This window comes from Helobdella robusta (genome assembly GCF_000326865.2).
Source record: "Helobdella robusta unplaced genomic scaffold HELROscaffold_15, whole genome shotgun sequence".
NCBI classification, from domain to species: Eukaryota; Metazoa; Annelida; class Clitellata; order Rhynchobdellida; family Glossiphoniidae; genus Helobdella; species Helobdella robusta.
Window position 1 is genome coordinate 54316 of NW_008703839.1, and position 25223 is coordinate 79538.

Below are 25223 nucleotides of genomic sequence, written 5' to 3' on the forward strand. Positions count from 1 at the left end.
TTCAATTGTATAGTTTGGATGGCGTTGCTAATAAAATAATATTAGTCTATTATAATGATAAAGCTAATACAGTGGCCGCCTATTTTGAAACAGCCTATATTGTTTATTCTGATAAACACAAAATGGTTGTTTTAATATTAAAATAGTGAACTATCAAATAGAAAATAAATTTGTTGAAAAAGAGATGTTTGATCTTAAATATGAATAATTGGATGTTTTAAATAAAATTATAAAATCAAAAAATTGAATAAATATATAAATAAATATATAATCGGCTGGGCCGGACAATACCCATGCTAGGGTTTTGTTTGTTTGAATGCAGTCATTATTTATGTTACTTATTTAATGGATCATCTGATTGGGGTTATATAGGACATGTGGAGAAATAGTGTTGTACCAATTTATAAGAAAGTGGATAGGGATTCGGGGGATAATTATATATCGATATCTTTGACTTGTGTGTGTTGCAGATTGATGGAGGCGGTAACTATTCTTGCAGATAATTATATTTTTTAGATAATAATTTATTTGATTATTATCGATAACACGGTTTTATTAATAAGGGTTAATCAACAATGCTATCCAATTATTGAAGTCGACGGATGAAACGACCAAGACTGAAGATGATGGGTATATACGCGATTTGGCTGGCCAATATAGTTCTTAATTTATATTAATGATTTTGTTGTTTTTATGGATAGCGTGAATAATGTGGGGGTTTATATGTATGCGGATGATGATGAATTTTGTAGAGTCATAAAGTCGGAAAGGGACCGGGTAACTTGCAGAACTGTTTAAATAACTAACCCTAACCCTAACTTGCAGAACTGTTTAAATGCTTCATCAGTACATCAGTATGGTGTGAGTCATCCAGTTTTAAGTTAAATGGTAAGAAATGCTTCGTTGTGAGATGGTTCAAATAATATGGCGTCTGAATGTACGCATGCTATTGATAAGTATCCTTTGAAGGATTGTAGTAAGATTGATAATTTAGAAATTTTGTTTGATTTTTCATTAAAATTTCATGAACATATAAATCAGAAAATTAATAAAGTTTTTTCAATAGGTTAAATTAGATTTAATTTCCAGACCCTTGAGAAATCTCACAGGATTCCTTCCTAATGTTATACAAATCCTCAGTTCGATTTCAACTGGAGTACGCTGCATCTGTATAGTCGCCATGGACAATTGAACGAGTACAGAAAGGGCTGCGAAAATTATCAATTTATGCAAACATTTAAAATATGAAGATCGTCTGAAGCATTTGAGCTTACCTACTTTAAAGTTTAGATTGTTAAGAGGTGACCTCATATTTTTGTAAAAAACGATGAAAAATGTTGACGTGAGCAGCTTTCCAAAATTAAAGCCACACGGTTGTTACATAACGAGTGGGCATAACTTGAAGCTGGATGGGAAATGCCCGAATCTAATATGAGAATAAATTATTTTATAAACAGAACTTTGGAAATTTTGAATGTTTTGAATGAAGATATTGTGAATGCTAATTAATTTTTTTATGCAGTGAGTTTTGGAGCATTATACTTAATTTTTATTTTGATTGGGCATAGTGACTTTATAGTTTTCACCTCTTTACTATCGTACGCTATATTATGTTATGTTAATAATAATAGCAACATAAGTGTTATTGTGAAGTAAAAGAGGAGAAGTTCTAGGTCAACCTCAGAAAAAGCACTTGGGCTAAACAAGTACAAAGAAGCATAAAATCACATTTAGAAATGACGCAAAACATTTCAATTACAATTAAAAACATTACAATTCGCAAAATTCTTGACAAAACACTACAATATGATCAACTGCAACAATAATCTCATAACTGATGACAATAATTGTTCGAAAGAAATTGATAGAAGAATAGCAATCGCGAGAGGAATGTTTGCATCTTTGAAAGTAATATTGAAAAACGGTAAGGTATCTACAAAAACAAAGGTAAAGATCGTAGAAGCGTGTGTGTTTTCTACATTGATGTATGCATGTGAGGCTTGGACGTTGAAGAAAAGAGACAAAGACAAACTGGAAGCGTTCGAGATGCATTGTTATAGAAAGTTGCTGGGAATCAGTTGGAGACAAAAGATAAGAAACGATGCCATGAGAAAACAACTTGGAAGACAAAAAACTGTGTATGAAAGTGTCAAGGAAAGAAAGCTGGGTATCTTTGGGCACATCTGCAGAATGACAGACGACAGACTGATCAAAGAGGAACTGGAAGAAAAAAGTTGGAAGATCTGTGAGGAAGTGGATGGATGATATCACGGAATGGACGGGGGTTGAAACATTGAGCTCAATGAAGATGGCGAGGGAAAGAAAAGGATTTTGGAGAGATAGAAGAATACCATCGGCCTCAACGGTCCCTTAAGGGATTACAGAGGATCATTGAATGAATGAAAATGAATGAATGAATGAATGAATGAATGAATGAATGAATGAATGAATGAATGAATGAATGAATGAATGAATACAACAATAATCACATTCACTTAAAACTTGGTAAAGATATTCTTATCGAAATCAGGCAACCACAAATCAATATACAACAAAAAATAATTACATCACTACCAATGTTGATGTTGAAAGAAAATAACACCGAAGAAAATGATAACACTGCATTATTGTTATTGTTAGTAATGTATCGGTTGTTATGGTTATGACGCTAACATTTTTTATGGTTTGACGTTGACGACGATCCAAGTTCAGGCTCAAAGAAATCTGTTAACCATACTAAGAACTCCAATAGTTTTCTTTATTTGGCACTCGGTATTAGTTGAATCGAAATAAGGCCCTTATTTGCATTTCAGAAATTATTTATTATGTATAATATCAAATATCTTGTTAATTTCAATAAAATAGAAAATTATAACTATTGTTAGAAAATAGAGAGATAGTATGATAGAAGTGATTTTATTAAAAAATATTTAACTTGGTGAGTTTTACCAATGCAAGATGTTATATCCGTGCTAGACTCGCATCTTTTAACAGAAAATTTAAAATAGAATTTATTATTAACCTTTTCAACTAGGAACTCACTGCAGCTCGAACTTTAGTGAATAATGCGCAAGAGAACGAAACTGAGGCGAGTCTCCTGACAAAAAATGTTAAACAACAATTCATGGAATTGGCTGAATTGATGGGAGAAGGGTCTGGTTCTTCTTCTCAAACAACGTATTTGAAAGAACTTTTTCTAACATGTCTATTTTTTTAGTTTTTTTTGCTCAAAATTATTTATCAGACAGATATCCAAACATTTTTTAAAATGTCCTTTTGTTAGTTTTTAATGATAACATCATTTTTAGAAACAAATCAGCCAAATCATTAATTTATTTGTCTTTAAAAATTGAAAAGTGAAACCTAATTTTCAGAATTGCCTAGATAAAAACAGTTTCTTCGGTTATGATATAACCATTTGCATGCGTGGGAATTTTTGAGCTAGGCCACGTAGACATTTTACATTATTTTAATTGTTCAATTTTTTGTGTCTTACAGTATTTCAGTACTCAGTTTTATTGGATTGTCCAGCTTTTCAACAGTGTTTCAATTTTTATTTTTCACATATTTTTTTCACATATCTAAAAATAACTAATTCAAATTATTTTTGTGGAAATATCATTTTAGAATATTTAGTTATATTAATAATGTATTTTCTATAATAATAAGTTTTTTTGCAAAAAAGCTGATCTAAGCTTTAATAATTATTATCCTCCATGTCACAAACCTTGCATGTCTGAGTTAATGTAGGTATAAGTATGTTCAAATTATTATAATTGAATCATGAATTTATTCGTTAAATTATATAGTCCCCTTGTTTGGATGAATTAAGTTGTACAAAATTTTTTTTCCACTAAAACGATCAATAGATTTTGTTATGAATCACATTCACAATGTTCAGCAGCGCTATGAAATCTATCATAAGAACTTATGCAAACGAAAGATTCCTTCTGAACTTTCTAGGTCATTATGAAATAAGTGAAGATCCAGAGAAAAAAAAACCAAAAAAAGGCCAAAAAGGATTTTGTGTGATATTATTTAACAAAATTGAAAAAAAGAAGACCAAATATCTAATATTAATAATTAGTTATTTCAAACAGATAATTGAGAAATGAATTAGTTTGAAATTTACCATCTGCAAATTTACAAATTATTCTGCATTTAATAAGTATTAAATTAAAAATGTTAAGTTGTGGAAGTATATATCATAAAATAAAAACAAGTTTCCAAAGGCATTTATACAGCACAAGCTGTTTATTATTTTCATTTAATAATAATTTATATATTTACCGAATTGGAATTATTTATCGTCAGTTCTTTATAAAATTGACCGTAATCTCATAACATCTCATTCATAGTTTTTGACAATAAAATAAAAAGGAATGTTAATTAGAATTTAAACCTGTATTTTTTTGTTTTAAAAGTCTATCAAGAGAGAATAAGACAACTTCATTTCAATTCACTTTTTAAAAATTAATTTAAATATTAATATGAAGACATATTTAACCATTGATTTTTCATGAAAGAGCCATGGATTTAGTGAAAAAGAAAGAGGAAGCAGCTAAGCAATTGCAGATGAAGGCAATAGAATTAGATCAGGCGAACACTAAGTATGAAGTGCTGCAACACCAGTTTCTACTGATGGAACATTCATATAATGAAAATCTCAATAAAATCAAAGAGGTAACAAGTAACATTTTGTAAATTTTAAATTCTCATTCAAGTTTAATAATCTCAATTTTGTAATACAGCTCGAACATACATTAGGAATGGAAGAAACGGAGAAACAACGAGAATTGAGAAAAAAAGAAAAACTTGAAAGAGATTTGAAGCAAGCCAAAGATGAAAATGATACTCAAACAAGTGAAATATTGATTATGCGATCAACCATTGAATCATTGAAAAGTGATTTGTCTAAGCAACAACAACAAGCCAAAGAAAATAAAGTTTGTGATTTTTTTAAAATTAATTCAGTAAATTGTGTGACAAGTTCATGACTTTTATTTTTGATTCTTCGCTAAATTATTGAAATAATGTGAAACTTTCTAAATGTATTGTTAGTTAAGATTAAATCTGTTCTGATATAACATTTGAATTGATAAGTAATGGAGATGTTTCACAAATATTCGTTGTTTCAACATTTTATAAAATAAATTATTTATTGAATTATGGGCACAGTAAACACGATTTCCTTCCCTATGCCTGTCTCTAACATGAAACATTGAAAGTTCATGTGTGAAAAAAAAGGAAAAACAAAAAAAATCTATAAATAAAATAATAAATAAATAAAATTACACCAACAAAATAAAAGTTATAGCCATATTAACCATTAGTATAATTAATCCAATATAATGAACATGTAACTATATACTTATATATGTAAATATGATAAAATAATTAGATAAATTAAATAATATATTTGCCAGTCACAAAAGACTTTTCCAATGACAGGAGTACTTAAATGTAAGAAACATCATGCCAGAAAGCATCCAGACTTTTTTTAAATCATTAACGTCACCGACATTCATCACATTATTAATGTTTTTTACAAACGCACAACAAGACAAGAAAAATATTATTTCGGGGTGTTTTTGTTGAACGACTGCGTCCTTAATTTGAACATGCCGCCTCTGGTTCTTGAGTCCTCGTATCTTGGCAAGTTTGGAAGACTGGGATCGGAACCTCTTTCAGAAGCTTGTGGACCAAAATCATATCACCACTATAGCTTCTGTACAACAGTGCTGGAAGCTTCAAATACCTAAACCTTTTTTCTTATTTTAATGAGGAACAACTCCTGACCAATTTGTACTCTTTCAATGCCATTCAAGACCTTTATTCTCCAAGGCCATCATACACTGACAGCATACTCAAAGTGAGAACCAACTAGTGTTGTATATATTCGTAACAAAACAAATTTAGTTATATTATGGAAATTTCTAGAAATCATACCAAAATTATTAAATGATTTATTAATAGCTGAATAGATATAACATGTAAAAGTTAAATTTTCATCAAATAATACTCCGAGGTCGTTGACTTCATGGCAAAACAATAAATTAGGACCATTTAATTTAAAATTAGAATGACTCACACAATCACTCCAAGGATTTAAATTAACACATTCACTCACATTTAAACTCAATTTCCACTTGACATGCCATTCATACAAGTCCAAACTTCTTTGCAAAACTTGGCAATCTTCAACACATTTTGCGTTTCTGAACGATTTAGCATCATCAGCGTACAGATATAATTGAACACCATCCATTCCAGGACACACATCGAACTTATCATTGACATAAACGATAAATAGTATACGGCCCAACACTCTTTCTTGAGGGACACCACTAGTGACATCAAAGCTGTCTGACAAGCAACCACCAATTCTTACTGAAAACGTTCTTTTGCTTAAATAGTCGTTAATCCATCTAACCACAATACTTTTAATTCTATATGTAAATAGCAGATATGGTTTAATTAGGTGTCTATTTTGAGCATGTAAATTTAATAAATCCTTCTATTGGTCGCCCAGTAGAAGAGCCATTCATCAATAAGATTTTATGTTGTACTCTATCGAACGCCTTCTCAATGTTTGTATAAATGACGTTAACCTCATCACCATTGTTGATAGACACAGTCCAATCATCAATCAATCAATCAAAAAAGTATTTATTTACCAAGAAACAAACAAGTTACTTTGGTTCGGAGACCAAGCAAGTTTAAACTTCATAGGCCACCAAATTATAACATATAGAACATTGAATGACCAAAACATTTGTCTAAATAATAGTAATATAAAATCAAGTGTCAATATTTGTCAAATGTAAGTAGCTAAAATTAACATAATAAATGTTTCTTGAATAACGTTTAATCAGCTGATAATAATCTTCATAAAAAGTTTGATATTGTTAATTAACATATAATCTGAAGGCAGACTATTCCAGAATAATACCCCCTCAGAAAAAATAGAAGATTTAGAAATATTTAACCTAGAAAATGGTTTATAAATGATATAATTTTTCCTTAAATTTTTGACACTGTCATATTTACTAAAAAGTTTCAATATTTTAATTGGTAATGAATGTTTAATGTTTTTAAAGCAATTAAAGTAGAGAAAGTCACATCATTTCAATATCTAGGGGATGTTCTGGATTGTACTGGAACAGCTGAAGCTGCCGTTCGAGCACGCATACGTGCAGCCTGGAATAAATGGCATCCCTTGCCTCTATATTGATGCGGCGTGACATCCCACTACCACTACGATCAAGACTTTATAAATCTGTGATACGTCCAGTGTTGTTATATGGTGCAGAAACATGGCCAATGACAACCAAACTGGAACAACAACTTCAACGAACCGATACGAAAATGCTCCGATGGATGCAACAAATTAGTCTGAAGGACCACATCAAATCTACCGAAATCCTGCGTCGTGCTGGTTTAGATGATATAAAGGACGAATGCCGTCAACACCTTCTGAGGTGGTTTGGTCATGTCAAACGAAGTGGAAACAGTGCCATAACTTCTCTTGCAGATGTTGAAGTACCTGGCACACGTCCCAAAGGCCATCCAAAGAAGTCCTGGTCGCAAACAATCGAGCAAGACATGAAAGCTTTAAATTTAAATGAAATGGATACAACTGATCGTCTAATTTGGCGCAAAAAGTTGATGGCAAAGAAAACAACGTCCTACCTCGGGGGAACCGGGTCTCTGGACGCAAAACGAAGATTGATTGATTGATTTAAAAGATCGATGTTAAAATCCCCTACTAAGTAAATTCTGTTAATTGAATTCTGTTTTTGCGAGAACAAATTTTACATAGCGTACAATTTAATTCATTAATGAAAAAATTTATATTAGTATTTAAAGGCGATATATGGAGTAAATTATGACACTTTCGTTTTTGTTAGCAACACAATTAATCTCAATTGCCAACCATTCAAAAATCCCATTCTTACTGCATAAATCGTTACGAACAATATATTAATATCTTTCTGCAGAAATATACCGGTACCTCCACCTGTTTTAGAAATTCTATTACTATATTCAAAATTGAATCCTTCTAATTCTACTAAACTCGCAAAATCGTCGTTTAACCACGTTTCCGTTGTAGAAATTACGTTCAGATTATTTATATTTGATATAACACAACTAATGTCATTTAACTTTGGCAAGAGACTACGCGAATTTATGTGCAAAATACTTAAAAAATTATTCGGATTAAATTTAAACTCACATGGTACATCAGTAATTGAATAATATTAAGATAATGAATTGTGAAAAAAGAAGTAAATGAAGCCATCAAATTGGCTCCCAAAAAATGTATTGCCCTCCATTGCTGATGGAGATAGATTCATTATGGGTATTCAGTGTATGGTGCTCGTCATTGCAGATACCTCCGCCATCAACAGCATCGACCACTTTGTCATAACAGCCAACAATTTTACCACTGCCAATAACGTCATCGCTACTATTGCCATGAATTCTTTTACATTAGCAATATCACCGTTGTTAATTACATTCTTATTGTTAGTAGTTGAAAGATGTGGAATTTTGGGTTTAGAGAAATCATTAAACACCCACTTACTAATTAAAACTCCATCAGGCCAGATATCTGGATTGCTGAACTTGTCTATATCATTGACATTAATTATAACCTTGAACGACGTAGACATAGCTTCTTCAGTCAATGGTTTTGGCACGGATTATCAACAGAATTCTTGAATAAAGGATAGCATCCTAGCACGTTGATGTTGTGTAACTTCAGGTGATCTACATTTTTCGACATGCGTTCTTTGATGTTGCCAATATGAAAAACTGTTTTTTAACTGTTGACTTGTTACATTGTATCAGCCCATTATGACTAGCACCTCTACCCTTATTGGTTTTACGCAAAGCTTGTTGATTTCGAGTAGCCACTTTTAATTTTTCGGATCGACTTGTAACAAGTTTGTAGCCATCAGTGTCTGGAGTCGTCTCATTATTATTTAAGACGCCAGGTTCAGATTGACGAAAACGCTGAAGCTGAGATTTATTATTATTATTGCTGTTTAGACATGGAAAATGAAGTCTATAATCACTATAGAAATCAGAGTTATGAACAGACGGGTTTTTAATGCTATTGGAATTAATATCACGAACATCATCCTTGATCACATCATAATTCTCGCCATAAAATTTGTTACAGCTTTGACTCACCGGTTGCTGACGAAAATATTTATTATTATCAATTTTAAATGAAAGAATGTCAACTGAATTCGTCAATAAATCGACTTTATTTGGGGTCGATAAAACTTCATCATAGGGCATAGTTGACAAATTGAAAAGAAGAATTCGTTAACGATATTCAATAGACGATCGACTTTTTACGTCAAGGTCATTAAGTTTACTCTCTAATTTATCAATTTTGCTCATCATATTTTGCTGAATGATGTTGTTAATGTCAGATAAATTAGGAAAATTTAGTGGCAACTATTTTTTTCATTAGTTAATTTTAATAAATAAAAAATGTCTATCGATTCATTGCATTTTATGAACACCCTTGAATAAATATTGTCAGGTCTGGCAAATTTATGTAAATCAAAAATTTTTATTATTTGTTTTGACTGGTTGGTTTTTATCCAAATAAGGAAAATTCTTCTGTCAGGGTTTCATCATCATCATCAGTGCTATCAGCTACATAAACCGAATTAAAAAACTTGCCTAAACAATTTGCCTTTTCCAAATCATTTATTAAAAGGGTTTCATCATCTCCACAGTCATTATCTAACAAAGAAAGAAACAAACAAACAGAAAAACAAACAGAAAAACAAACAATCAATTGATGCTTTATTATTTTTAAGCCTGCTGAAATGATGCCAAAAACCTGTGAATTGTTTTCAATTTTTGCTTTTAATTCAGTTGTTGATTAGTTTCAAATAGTCTAATTTAATTTTTAATTGATAAAATAATGGATGTATTTTAAAATCATTAAAGTAAAATTTGTATAATTTGAATTTTTAAAGCTTCTGTTTGATAAGTTTGTGAAAGATAACTCCTCCCAGCAAGAGTCGTATAGAAAGCTACAGAATGAATTAGCTTTACAGGAGGCTAATTATACTCGGCTAGCCAGTGATTTACAGTTCAAAACCAATGAGCTGAAGGTTTTTATTGGTTTTTTATAACACCAATTTATTTTTAACAAAAAAAACAGTGATTTACAGAAAGCATAACGAAAAAGATGAATTCCTAATTAAATCGATTACACTAATTAAAATATTAGAAAAGTTATTAAAGTTGATCATGTAATTCCACTACAGTTTATAAAAGAGTTACGTTCAATATTTCGCTCTGATGTTTAAGGTCATAAATGGACTGGCTCCAAAGTATTTAGCTGCACACGTAAAGCGACGTTTGCTAAAACCATACAACCTACGTCGTAACGATAAAAACTTTTTGGGCTATCCAGCATCACGTTTAAAGATTGGTTCAAGAAATTTTTCGATTGCTGACCCAGAAGTATGAAATAGTCTACCGGGCTATTTGCGACAGCCTGGTCTCTCTGTCAAAAATTTCAAAAAGACTTATCTCTACGTTTTCCTGACATCAATTGTTTTAATCATTGATAATGAGCGCTTTTGAGATAACAATTTAAAAAGCGTATATTAATACTAATACATACATACATACATACATACATACATACATACATACATACATACATACATACATACATACATACATACACACACACACACACACGCACACACACACACACGCACACACACACACACACATATGGAGTGCATCGTCGAATCGACGAATTGGGTCAGCGATGAATCCTGGTATGAGCAAAAAGACGAACACTCCGTGCACATGTTTCACAGATCCTTACACTTGTACTATTGCCGCTTAGGTTTTTGTAGCCATATAGCAGTGAAGTGAGCACAACTGCTCTGTATACCGCAATTTTGGTGGCCAGGGTAACTCCGTGCTTTTTCCAAAGACGTCCGCTCACCATATCAAAAGCAGCACCTGCTTTTGCTGTAATAACGTCATCAATAGTTGCACTGTTGGAGATATATCCGTCTAGATAATTGAGACGCGAGTCATTCGCCAGAACGTTAAGTGTAAAGGTTAAGTTAGGTATGGGTTATAACTCGATAACATGGAGGTATCTGAAGAGTTATTTTCAAAGTAGGAATAATAATGGAATTTGTGAAAGAAGAAGAAAGCTTGTAAGTGATAAGAGACAAATAAACAATTTTAAGAATAAAAGGGTACAGCATATGCGCTGTTTCATTCAGAATTTTAATATTTATGATATCAAAAGAAGAAGAAGAAGAAGACATCATTAATAATAGATGAAAGTTCAGAAAATGGAGTAAAAAATGAAAAGCAATCAAGAAAAAAAGGTTTTTTTAGATTCAGGAAAATCTTTAAATTCAGTAGAGCAGCTATAGTTGAAGTTAATTCTGACAGAGTTTATTTTTTTTATTTAAAAAATCGTGAATGTATTGAGCAGAGAAAGGTGAAGGTGGTGGAAGGTTTTTGTGTAGAAGTTTGTTAAGCGCAGTCCAGCGATGTTTAGAAGCAGCAAAGACAATAGACGTACGTAAGTAGTGACAGTGTTTTGAAAATAGTAGAGATTTATAGAAATTTAAAGCTGACATATACAAATTATAGCAATGTGGAGAGGGTTTGGACCGAAAGGAACGTTAAAGTTCATGAGCATTACGCTTGATGTAGTTCAGACAAGAGCAGAGATGCTTACATGTTTTTCCTCACTTAGTTACCATTAAATTTGAGCTAAGTATTGACAATTTTTTTCAGTTATCCTTTTTTGTCAACATCTTTTTCTCACATTTGACTTTTCACATTCTGATTCGTTTTTTAGTTTATTTGGTTGGGTGTTTGTAGTGCAGTTTTATCTTAATTTCATGTGGAATTTAGAACGAATATTTTAGTTAATGTTTGTCATGTTAATATATTTCAAAGATCAAGGAGGAGGAGGGCAATAATTTGAGGATAGATATCACAAAGATGAAGTGGACGAACACCAAACTTACTCAAAAAGTGAAAACTCTTGAAGAACAAAAAAACGTTCTCGTTAAACAGTTTGATATTCAAAAGGTTGATTTGAGTTCTGCAGAGAAAGGTTTGTTTGTAACACTAAAATTTTTGGAAGAAATGTTGAATATTTTTTGTTTAGTTGACACGAACAACAAGATTATATAATATTAATGAGATTCATTTCTTTTTTTTTTGTTATTATTTAAAAAAATTAAAAATGTTATAAATTATCATAGTTTTATATTTTTTGAAGTTGTAGTTTTTCTTACAACTAATTTCGTTTGTTAGTATTTTTATTAGTTTATCTGAGTTTTACATTAACCCACTTCGATTGTTATTGAATTGGAAGAACAATTTGCTTTTGTAAGGAAATATTTTAAACAAACTCACTATTTAAGCATGTGGCGTGTTATGTGTAGCGCACGGTTATTAGCAGCTTTGTCAGACAATTTGATAAGTGTGCAAACTGTTATATTTCATGTTACAATATTTTTAAATTAAATTATATATTTTCTTGAATTGCAAACAAAAATATTAAGTTTTTTTAGAAATTTTTTTGTTTAACTAAAGACGATCATAGTAAGAGTCGTTCATAAGTTGACCAAGCTGATTTACCCTAATTTCCTATTTAAGACTGAGTGCGATAATATTTGGAGGAGTTTCACAAATTAACATCATGTTGTTATATGATAAATAAAATGACAGCATTTAGTCAGATCATCATTATATTATATGTTAAAATAATCATACACATCCATGAAGTGTGACTATCAGAGGTTGCAATTAAACTTAAGATCTCACGCTTGCATTCAATCAGGTGTTGGCAAGGGAAGTTTAATTAAGAATTTATATAACGCCCTGGACAAATACACAAATCTAGCGTATACACGCAGAAGCATCATTACCCTTTACCCGACTTTACAGTTGAGCATGGTTTTTAAAAGCAGTATTCATTTTCAAATTAATCTTTACATTGAAAACTTTAAATTTATTTATTAGAATTAGCTGATTGCAGAGATGAAACAGAAAATATGAAGAGGGAGCTAAACGAATTTATAAGATCACGAGATCTGATGAACAAGGCATATTTTGTATTTTTCAAATATCATTTAAATATTTTTTAGTGTTATTATTTAAACTTTTTGTTTTATTGTAACAAAGAATGCAGTGCATAAATTAATCACGTATGCAATAATAATTGAATTAAAATAGCCGATAGTTTTACATAAAAACCGCAGATATAGAAAACCTACCCGCGAAGTCATTTTTCTCATAAAGAAGATTAAGAAAATGACATTAATTAATTCAACTACACTTTTTTGTTTAAAAAGCTATATAAACAAAAGCTGCATTGAAGATGATTTGTGAAAACTCGAAATAGGCTTTTTGAAATCGAGTGTTATTTTTATATTTTAAACAGTTTTCACTGGCCAAATGGTCGTTTCTGTCAAGATAGTGTTGCAAGTTTCTTTAGATATAAGAAACAACAAGTAAGAATGTTTATAACGTATTTATTTACGTAATACAAAATAAATGAAAACGTGTTTGGCAATGCAATTAGACAAAGAGAAGTTCGATCGTAAAATGTCGCAAGAAGAAGGGCTGTTGTCTTTGTGTTGAAGCTGTATATAGTAAGTCGTCACATGCTTAGATTAGAGATGTGCGGTTCAACAATAGTAAGAAGCAGAAATTATTTATTTGCTTTTGTTCACCATATATAATACATTGTGGAGACAAAATTTTTGTTGACAAAATTTTAAAATAGTTTCGTTAGAGTTTATGTTTTTAAAAGTAGTTAAATTTTTTAATGAATCATTTTTGGCGATCGATTCGTGGGCTTTTTTACCCTAAATTTGAAAAGCTTGTTTTGTCTTTTAACAGAGATCTCAGTTGAATCTTGATGCCAAAGGAAAGATGAAAGTTGGTGGCAGAGATGATGAAGTCTTTTGCAAGGTTTATTAATTTATAAACAATCGCAGATAAAACATAAATTATTCAACAGTAGAGTTACGATTATTATTACATTATTATTATTGTTGTTGCTGCGTATATTGTTATTATTAATTATATTATTATTATCGTTATTATTATCATAACTTTCCTTCTTACAACCTTATAACCTTTCTTCTTACAACCTTATAACCTTTCATTTACAACCTTATATCCTTCCTTCTTACAACCTTATCTTCTTCATTCTTACAACCTTATATCCTTTCTTACAACCTTATATCTTTCCCCTTACAACCTTATATCCTTCCTCTTACAACCTTATAACCTTTCTTCTTACAACCTTATAACCTTCCTTCTTACAATCTTATATCCTTCCTCTTAAAATCTTATATCTTTCCTTTTTATAACCTTATATCCTTCTTTTTTACAACCTTGAAAATTAAAAGAAAAACAACAAGAATTGCTTCAAAACTTGAATTGGTTGAAAAAATGAAATTGAATCGACAAGATGATTCATTATCACCTCTGCTTTTCAACACAATTTCAACAACAACAAAAATTTCCAAAAAATGAAAATGGAAATAACATAGGTGGTTAGAATTAATATTGGAGACAGAACTGTAAAGAATATCAGGTTTGTTGACGATATTGATCCAATGCGGTTGGTTTACAAAGAGCTGAATGGGATGAAACATGATGGTGGTAAACATTAAAAATTGCTTATCAACAAAATAATTTTATAGCAGTTTTAGCATAAATCTCCAATGGTAAAATTAATAAAAAAATTTTGCTTCCGCGGCCATTAGTAATTTTTGTTCAGAAATTTTATAAATGCCATTTCTTTAATGCGATGGCTTCTTAATTTTTTATTAAAAGAGCTCAATGTCTGTGAAATGTCTATGGATATTTGCATTTTTAAGCATAACAAGTACAATCTGGTAGAATGAATGAGCTTAATGAACAGCTGAGAATTGAGGCCCTGGCAGAATAACAAATTCCATAATGAATGCCACAAACTATATCAACCCCACAAAGTTACAATTTGTTTTTTTTTATCCCGTTTTAATATTATTTTCATTTTTCAGGTAAAACTAGAAGCTTTGGAAATCGATATGAAGTTTTTGCAAATAGAAAACAGAAAACTGCGAAATCAAATAAGGATGCTTCAAAGAGTCAACATTGAAAAGTTGAAATGTCAAGAAAAACTGGATATGGCGGTTGGTATAATAAACTACCGCGATGTGTTTTCTGAATGTAATGCGCTTTTTATGGTGATTTTCAAATTTATTTTTTTTTATAATTGATTACAAAAAGAAAAAGCACTGTTTGGAGGTTTTTTGAAGGTTATTATCCAATTCTTTACTATATGAAGACTTACAGAAATATTAACTAAATAAAAAATAAGTTGGATATAAGTTTTATGAAAATTTAAAATACATTGGCAAAATACATATAGGTAAAATATTTGACTTAGCTCAGCCAATAATGTGCCTTTTCTCTCGCTGCTATTACGCGATGGTCTGGTTCGAATACCGTTTGTCTGAAACTCAACGACCATCACACACTTATGATGGGGTGCCTGCTTGCACGTGCATACATAAAGTTATGTGCGTCGTGTTCCGTGGTGTCCTGTAGAGAGTGGAGGCTTTGTGGCACGAAGATTTAATTATAAGTAATAAAAAGTAAACAGTTCTGCGTTTGACGGAGCTGCATTATAAAGAATAAATCAAATTATTTTTGTAACCTCAGTGAAGAAGGTTATGACATTAAACTGACCCTCACTGCCTTGTGAGTGATGTTGGATCATCAAAGGCTAGGCCCGCCGCTTATAACTGTGGTTGCGTAAGGAAGGGCGTCCTGCGTAAAAATTAGCCAATAAAATATTTATGATGACATTCGGTTTCATCATAGGTAACCAAACGGCAACCCCCGATCTCGGGGAAAATGTTGTCTAAACGTGTGTTGTTGTTGTTGTTGTTAACCTCAGTGAAGAAGGTACTCACTTATAAAAGTTTCATAAACTGATGTCGTAAATATTTTTCGAATGTCATTTAGTTGTTATGTTAATAATTTAAAAATGATATGCTTCGAAGCTGATGATTCCATAATTTATTCATAAAATTTTTGTTTAAAATTTCAATTTTGAAAAAAGCGGAACATATTTCAAAGTTGTTTTGCATGCATTTTGTTTTACCTCTATATTAAATGAATAATAAATATTGCTTACATAATTTTTGTATATAGTACTTAAAAATAACTCTACATATCAAATGAGCAAGCTATCTTAGCATATATATTAATTATTATTATTAATTAATTAATATGTATGCATATATTGATTATTAATATATTAATTAATATATTAATTAATTAATATATATGCAAGGAATGGTTGTTTTTTTATGCAATTTCTTGTTTTCAGATGAAAGTGGTTAAATGAAACATAACATCTTTATAATTTTATTTCAATCCAGTGCATATCGTGGTAACGTTTCGTACCCTTAATTGTTTCGATGTTTCATTTTTTCATCATAATTTAGCATCTTCCACCAAAACTAGTATTTTTATTTAACAGTTTCCATTTTTTAATTTTTTAATTAACTATAATAATCACAATACTGACTGGACTGAAATGAAGTTATAAAGATGTTATATTTAATTTAACCACTTCACCTGAAAATAAGGAAATGTTCCTTACTCTAGTGCAATATTTCTACAACGAAATTTGCATCCTAGCATGCAGCGGATGAAACAAAACAACTTTCTCATACAGCCACAAACAACAAGCGTTGCACAGTAATGCAAAAATTTATAATTTATTTCTCAGCATTTTTCAGAACTAAGATTTAAAATAAATGCAAAATAATTATGAAACTATAAGAATTTCGTCAACAAATTTGAAATGTTTTTAAGTCTTTTTTATTTTATCATAACAATCTATAATTGTAAAGTATTAGTTAAAGAATCTTTTGCAAGTCTGAAGCCGCAGTCGAAAATTTATGATCAAATTGGTTTTTTTATAATTTTTCTTGATGAAGGCAATTCTGAACGATTTTACTAGCGGAAACTGATGCTTTTTTTTGCAATGCTAAGGCGTCATTGACAGCGAACAACATTTTTAAAAATTCTCTTTAACACTTTTCTCCTACAGTTGAATACATAATTGATAAGCATTGAAAACAAAAGTGTACGAAAGGACACAACCCTGTTTGTTGCCGTTGTTAATTGTAAAGACGCAAGTGAAAGAGATATTCTCGTGCGTTAAATAATATAATAAAATTCAGCAACCGCTTAGAGAATTTAACTTCCTTAATTGTCTTGAAAAGTGGTCCTTTTGTCACTGACGAAGTTGATGGCCTATTTTAGATTGATGAAGGCAATGCACGTTTAACGATTTTTGTTGTAGTTCTAGAGCTGGCGAAGAGAGATCATTTCTGCAATTGAACGCTTTGTTCTCTTTAAATAGAGACATTTATTAAGCAAGGATTTTCAAAACAAATTTTGAAACCAATCGAATATAACTTATCCTTCTTTGTTTTTAAAATTGACTTGCCTGTGTATCTTCAGTTACAAATGTGCTAGTTGGTAAAAACAAAACGTTATCTTTATATAGCAGAACTGTCGTGATGCAATCATGTATGCAATGCACGCTCTAGTTGACAAATTCATGTTAATAGTCAATACAATACATTCATTTCAGTTTTAGAAAATTTCAATTAAATCGGTATCAACCAATTTTTAAATTCTTAATAGCTATTGTTTCCTTGGAAATGTCAAAATTTTTTCTAAAAATTTTTAGTCCACAGGCTAATTACATTCTTATTTAACTATTTTTATTTCACGGTTACATTAGATTATGTTAATAGATGCTCAATTGTTTTTTCATACTATGCGTAATAAAAAGGAAAATTAATCTTCATTTCTATCATTTGATAGACCAAAAAGGCTCGTGAACAGACGTTGAATTATAACCTAACCATGGCTGACGTTGAAAGACGCAATCATGATATGAAATCTCAAATCAAAGAATTGAACGCTAAGCTGGAAACTATACGGGTCGAAAGAAACACTATTGCTAAAAGCGCTTTAGAGGCGAAGGTTTTATAAATAAAAATGATTTATACAATTTTATCATAAAATTACTTAAAGTTATTGAAAATAATCACAGGTTTTAATTGTAACTGAGTAATTAAACAGCTGGCGTTAATCGAATTCAAATTTTTTTAAGTTTGCTATTTTCAATTGGTTTTTTAGATTTAAAATTTTTTTCTTTAAAACGTTCTTGTCAGTGTTAGACGTTTTCCGATGCATATTTTATACAAAAAACTTGGTAAGATCTCTAAATGAAGTTGGCATTCTACAAAAAGCCGTCAGTTTTTTAAGCTTCTCACGTTAAACGTCGTTTGCTTGCCGTACTTCGTTAAATATATTTCATTGACACCAACTCGTGACGAAAGCATCAGAAATGATGTTGCGTAGAGAATCAAATTTTCTATTCATCTTATTTGACTTGTGTCTTAAACTACAAAAATGGAGGGCATTACACTAAATGATTTTAAAAGGCTTGATTCATGTAGAATGTTTTGAATTTTCAAAAATTGCGAATTGATGAAATTTATAACCTGTGAATCAAACGAAGAGATTGAAAAACTTAGTAGAGCAGATTAAAACTGGTAGATATATTTTTGAAACTAGAATCACAGATTCACATGTTCAATGATTTGAAATAGTGTCTAAAAAACTAAGAATTTTTTTCGGTCAAGAAATAAACATAAACAAAAAATCAGTAAAATAAACGTATAACTCAACTTTATTAAAAAATGCTGTTGACAAAGAGAAAGCAAAAGCATCTACGATGAATAATATAATTATATACCGACTTCATAAATGTAAATCAGAGGTAGATGAACAAAAAAAATGATTAAACAGTCTTTCTTTGCACCCGAAAATATAAAAGAATTTTCAGGCTAAGCAGAAGCAAGGTTTTAATTGTAATTAAGTAATTAAACAGTTTGTGTTGATCGAATTCAATTTTTTTTAAGTTTGCTATTTTCATTTGGTTTTTGAGATTTAAAATTTATTTATTTTTTTTAAAACGTACTTGTCGGTGTTAGACCTTTTCCGATGCATATTTTATACAAAAAATTTGGCAAGAACTCTAAAGGAAGTAGGCAGACACTCTAGAAAAGTCAATAATACAATGCCGAGTTGGCGTCAATGAAATATATTTCACGAAGTACGGCAAGCAAACGACGTTTCACCTGTCGGCCATTACTTGTAAAATTTAGAATCGGATTCGTGGAATAAAAACCGAATGGTGCAGTGGTTTTCAAATCTATAAACTGGTAATAAAAAAAGATTGCCAATTTCCAACTATATGACCAAAGTAGAAAAAAAGCTATACAAAATATTGGTTGAAAAAGTCAAAAAAAAACAAGATAAATGAGCAGTCTGGGAAATCGGTGTAAGAATACGAGGTCATTTAGTAGCCACGAAACTTCAAAGTTGAGTGATGACGTTCAAATCTACAAAGTCAAACATTCAGAAGAACCGTGATGTAATACTTCAAGAAAAATGTATTAGGATTTTAACAGCTTTCTTCTCCGATGTGAGAAGTGTTTCACATATAACAAGCTTCATTGTTAAAACAATATGCTTTTGCAAATTGTTTGCAATTTGCAATTTTTTATTCTCAAAAAAAGCCAGTGAGATACGAAGTCAGTTGTTCAAAAAACATAAAATTAAGATATGAGTTCAGCTTACAAAGAAGATGAAAAACATTAGCCTGTTGATTCTAACTATAAAATAAAATTTTTCATTTATTACAATACATATACGAAACTAGACAATTGTTAATAAAAAATATTCTGCTTCATACATGGAACAAGGTTTGACATCTGTCCAACAGCAATATTTATTTATTTATTACGCAACTGACCAGAGAACCACACAGGCAACTTGCCTGGCCAGAAAAAAAGAACAGACAATTACAAATAAACAAAATAGCAGAAAATGAAAAAAAGTTCAATACTAAATAAGTGTCATATCGTAATCACGAAATTAAAAAGCATAAAAGAAAACAATAATAAAGTTGAATTGTCAACATGACGGTCGATCAAACAATCAACAATCAATTGATCAAACCTCTCATTCAACAGCAATTAAGCATAATCCATGCACACAAACACGAACGAACAAACCATTCCACACACTTTAACAGTCATATAGAAATGACAATTCAAGTAGTATAACGATAAGTTAGTCAGAATGTTAGCCCATACATCTCCCGAGTCAAACCCACATCACCTAAGCGCAGACATAGGAAAGAAAAAATTTTAGGATTATATTCTGATAAAAACAAAACAGCGAAGTCACTCTGTTTATTCTGTAGGCTTCTAACATTGGCCAAGGCCATTCGAAGAGGTGTGGGTTTATTTGTTGAGACGAAAAGGCTGGTCATTATTCAATTTAGAAGATTTTTCAACGGTGGATTTGATGAGGCGTCGCTCCTGTCGCTTGAGAAAGGCTTGTTCAGCCTGTCTTTTGGAAAGATCATGATTGATGAAAACTTTCTTGGTCTCAGGCGCTGAACGGAATATTTTATAGGTATTTTTTACAATAAAATGTCTAGATGTCTAGATGAGGATACTAAATCGTCAACTGTTTCAAGACCTGAAAGAGTAACACAAATTTTTTCACTACTGATTCGGCGGGTTTTGATAATCTGCGGCTTAATCGACAGATAATTTTTACAAAGCGAAGTGACAATTTTCACAAAGCGAAGTGACAATATCTCTACCTACTTCTCTGACTACTTCTCCATCACTTGCGAAGTTCAGAGCGGATCTCAAGACCCATCTATTTTCAAAATTCATTGAGGAGCGCTGTTGAACATCGCGGAAATAGCGCTTTATAAGCTAATTGATTGATTGATTGATTGATTGATTCTAGGTTGTTGTTCAAAGCCAGATATAATCACATTACTGGCTCGTCTTTTTTCATCTTTTCGCTCCTGGTCCACCGCCCACAAGGCTCTTATCACTGACACGATCAATAGTGTTTCATTCTGCTTAAAAACTTGCTTCTGGCATTCTGATATGCTAGTACCCAACGTTGACAAGGTGGCATGAATCTGACACATTGAGTTAGTCACGGTTTCAGATATTCTTTAAACTGCACGCTCAAAACTGTTGCTGAGGGCTTCCATTCTAATGAGTGTTTGTTTCGAATAACTTGCTCATCAACCTCTCAGAACGATCTAGTGACCTACGGAGATTGTCGCTTGACTTCTCAACTACTTGTTTCTTATTTGAGTCAAATTTCACAAACAAATTTTCAAGGTTGTTGTTAGAAAGGGAGATAACTTTTGGATTTTTCAAAGAGCCTGTCAATGAGTTTCAACATGTTTTCGCTAGATTTTTCTATGACCTTGGTTTTCACAATTTCCAACAATTCAGCAGGTAAAGGAGCCATTATTACAGGAATCCTTTTCATAAATTGAAACTAGCTTGCTGGCAAATTCGGAGATAGGTACATCTAACGGATTACGTTTAATTAATATACGTGCGCTTGACAAAAAGTTTTAAATACAAATTTCTATTATTTGGAACTAATTATAATATAAACCGTTAGAATTACAAGTGAAAACGACACGTTTTTACTCGGCAACGTAAAATAGTTTTCGAGAAAATTTGTTTATAACCGTCTACCATTAACCAAAGACCACCAACATCAACAACCAGAAGCATTAAATGATGATTTTTCTTGTATTTTCAATATTATGTGTGTGTTCTAAATGTGTTTTTATAAAATTTTCCCTTTTGTGCATGGTCAGTTACTCCTATATATGAAACATTCTGACGTGCAGAGCCGTCAAGGAATGTAAATTCATATATCATATGGCTACGTTTTAAAGCCGAACCATGCTGAGGAGTGCAGTTGTAGTTCATGACAAGGTTTGATGTCTTTGCATTCCTATAATAAATTTGTAGTTTTATTTTATTGGAAAGGTTAGCCGGTTCGACTTTTTATAAATGTTTTAAGACGGATTCGTCCGTTTTGTAGTTGGTGCTGTCCTGGACAAAAACACCAAAACAACATACTCTAATTCCAGCCATTTCCATCTGAAATTAGCCGAAGCCATTCGCATCAACAACCCCTGATAGACAACAAAAGATTTCACCATACTCTCGACAAGAAAAACAATAATAAAATATACTAACAACACCAATGGTACCGATGAAGACACTGAAGAAAGCAACATCGACCAAAGAGCAAGTAAATGATACCGAAGCAATAAAACATAACACCAAGGTAATCCGCCGGAACAAAGAAACCTATCAACAAATAAAGAAGATAGTAAAATTGACAAAGTCACCGACAGCAATAAATAAAATAAATATGGCTGGAAGGAGACCATAATTGATGCAATCAATCAATCAATCAATGATCCTCCTTTGTCCATCGAGGGACCGTCGAGGCCGATGGTGTACATCAAAGCATGCTTTTTACTTTTATGTTTTCCTTTTTTCTTTCCAAAAACCGTTTCTATCTTTGGCCAGTTTTACTGAATTCAGAATACCAACACCGGTCCATTCAGTAATGTCATCTATCCATTTCTTTGCAGGTCTACCAATTTTTTTCTTCTAATCTCTTTTCCTCATTAGTACCATCTTAATCAATCTGTCTTCTCTCATTCCACAAATGTGTCCAAAAAATTCCAATTTTCTTTCTCTGACTTTGTCATATACACTTTTCTGTCTTCCAAGTTGATTTCTGATGGTTTCATTTTTTACTTTCTGCCTCCAACTGATTTCCAACATATTTTGGTAACACTTCATCTCATATGCTTCCAATTTGTCTGTCTCTTTTCTTTATTGTCCATGTCTCACATGCATAGAGCAAGCTCGGAAAAACGCAAAATTCTATCAGTCTCAACTTTGTTTTTATAGATATATTTCCACTTTTCCATATTTCCTTCAATGATGCGAATATTCCATGGGCTATTGCTATCCTTCTGTCAATTTCTTTGGTGCAGTTGTTGTCACAGTTTATAAGACTACCAAGATACACAAACCGGTCTGCTTCTTCGAGTTTTTCTGATTTTATTTGAAATTCCGCATTGTTTCTGCTTTTTCCCGTAATCATCACTTTCGTTTTGTCTTTGTTGATATGCAACCCGTGATCTTTTCCACAAACATGTGTTACTTTAATTAGTTTCTGTAAACCTTCTTCACTAAAAGCTAGAAGGTCTATATCGTCTGCTAACCTAAGATTTTTGACAGTTTTCCTTCCTATGTCAATTCTACCTAATTCCGAATTTTCCATTTTTTCCATTGCTCGTTCTAGCAATGCTATGAATAGTATTAGTGGTATTCTTTCTTCTACAAGGTTTCATGTTTCATCGCTTATTCACGGTCTTATTTTGTTCGTTTTGATTTTACAACTTTCACCTGCTGCTTTGAGAATTTTTTTCTAGGTTGCTAACTCTTGTTTTCATATCGTAATTGGCTGCTGAGTCCAGTTCATGTTCGATTTTATTTTTTATATCCTCCATCTTCTGCTTTATCGTTTCTGTGTTGTATCTCACTTTCCTAATGCTTTCTCCCATTTTAAGCTTTTTGTTTTATCTTAATGGTGACGTTGCATAAGACAAGGCGACGATCTGATCCATTTTCTGCACTTGGGAAAGCTCTACATTGGGTGACAAATTTCATCCATTTCTGTTCTATCAGTATTAAATTTATCATGTTCATTGTTTTTCCGTCTGGTGACTCCCAAGTACATTTGTTGTTGTTTTGCCTCTTTGTGTTTGTGACATACAATCGTCGGTCCTTCAAAGACTCTAGTAACCTTTCCCCTCTATCATTTCTATCTCCTACGCCATATTTTTTCATAACTTTTTCAAATCCAATGTTGTCACTTCCAATTTTAGCATTCCAGTCCCCAACAATGATCTTAACATCTTTCTTTGGTAATGTTTTCAATGTTTTTCCACTTGTTTGTAGAACGTTTCAACTTCATCATCCGAATGATTTGTTGTTAGAGCATAAGCAACTATCACAATAATATCTCTTGGATATCCTTTGAATCTGGCATACATCAACCTGTCATTTACGAGATTGTATTCAATTAATGCTCTTCTTGCTTTCTATTTAAGAATCATTCCTATTCCATAAATATGCACGGTTTCTGTGCCTGACCATAACAGTTTTCCTTACTCCAATTCTCCACTTCCTGTCCATCTAACGTCACACAAACCAACCACATCATATCTAAACCTTTCAAACTCTTTTTTCAGCATCGCATATGTTCCAGCTTGCCACAGTGACCTCCCATTCCAAATTCCAACTGTGAATTTCATCTTCATTTTACCTCTTTAGGACTCAGTAACAAACTTTTCATTGTAGCTCCTAGTCCTCAAAGCTGCAATGCGGTTCTTGTTGTCCCGGGCGACGACCGAGTCGGTATGGTTATTTGCTTTTGTGTTTATCATTGTGTTTGTAGCGTTTTTAAAACAGTGTAGCAAACTCCTGTCAACCCTCCTTCTTTACCCTGACTTGGGACCGGCACCGAACTCTGCTGGATTGCAGCCCCAGTGGTGGAGTTCTAATTGATTAATTATCATAATTGATGCAATTTATATATATATATATATATATATATTGGTAATAGACCATAATTTGTACAATGTTCTATAAATTCTACCGAATGTTTGGCGTTAATATGTTTGTAGTTCGTTTTTTCGATTTTTCTCACTAAAGTTTTTTGGTGAACGTTTAGTTTATTAAAATTCAAAATAAACTTATTTTTCGAATTCATGCTGCAAATAAGGCCATAACACTCTCAATCACAATTAGCCGTGAAATCCTCGACAGCAACACCAAAGTAATATACCAGAACAACAACTACACGCATCTTAAAATTGCAGAAGCAGTCCTAATTCACATCAATAAACCAAAAATAAATATACAACAAACAATGACAACCTCACTTCCAACCCGGCGCTTAACCAACAACGAAAACAAAGAAGTAATAAAAACTAGCATCGTAAATAGTGACAAAAAAGAATATGATGCTATCGATGAAGAAAAGGAGACCAAAGAAGATGACCAGCCAATTAAGAAACCTGACACCTAATTCGCATCAAAGTTCAATTTTACAACACCAAAGTTAATTTTTACAACGTCAAAGTTCATCTTGACAAAGTCAAAATTTCCCTA

At 31.7% G+C, this 25223-nt stretch overlaps 4 protein-coding genes across 4 annotated transcripts; 3 read left to right on the top strand and 1 right to left on the bottom strand.

The window, feature by feature from the left end:
- Positions 1–375: 375 nt before the first annotated feature.
- Positions 376–5504, top strand: HELRODRAFT_169117 (hypothetical protein; the record flags this gene model as incomplete). Its single annotated transcript, XM_009014994.1, has 5 exons — positions 376–483; positions 3035–3153; positions 4527–4683; positions 4752–4946; positions 5427–5504. 5 exons carry the CDS (start codon positions 376–378, stop codon positions 5502–5504), a joined length of 657 nt encoding a protein of 218 aa, XP_009013242.1.
- A 5865-nt stretch (positions 5505–11369) lies between these two features.
- HELRODRAFT_169118 (hypothetical protein) lies at positions 11370–13175 on the top strand (the record flags this gene model as incomplete). The annotated part of the gene is made up of 3 exons (XM_009014995.1): positions 11370–11393; positions 11977–12136; positions 13051–13175. The coding sequence occupies 3 exons, from the start codon at positions 11370–11372 to the stop codon at positions 13173–13175; spliced, it is 309 nt and encodes a 102-aa protein (XP_009013243.1).
- A 310-nt stretch (positions 13176–13485) lies between these two features.
- HELRODRAFT_169119 (hypothetical protein) lies at positions 13486–15342 on the top strand (the record flags this gene model as incomplete). The annotated part of the gene is made up of 5 exons (XM_009014996.1): positions 13486–13541; positions 13646–13727; positions 13933–14004; positions 15087–15218; positions 15316–15342. 5 exons carry the CDS (start codon positions 13486–13488, stop codon positions 15340–15342), a joined length of 369 nt encoding a protein of 122 aa, XP_009013244.1.
- Positions 15343–20432: 5090 nt separating this feature from the next.
- On the bottom strand, positions 20433–24370 carry HELRODRAFT_169120 (hypothetical protein; the record flags this gene model as incomplete). The annotated part of the gene is made up of 6 exons (XM_009014997.1): positions 20433–20587; positions 20801–20885; positions 20981–21133; positions 22224–22337; positions 23999–24107; positions 24282–24370. 6 exons carry the CDS (start codon positions 24368–24370, stop codon positions 20433–20435), a joined length of 705 nt encoding a protein of 234 aa, XP_009013245.1.
- Positions 24371–25223: the final 853 nt, after the last annotated feature.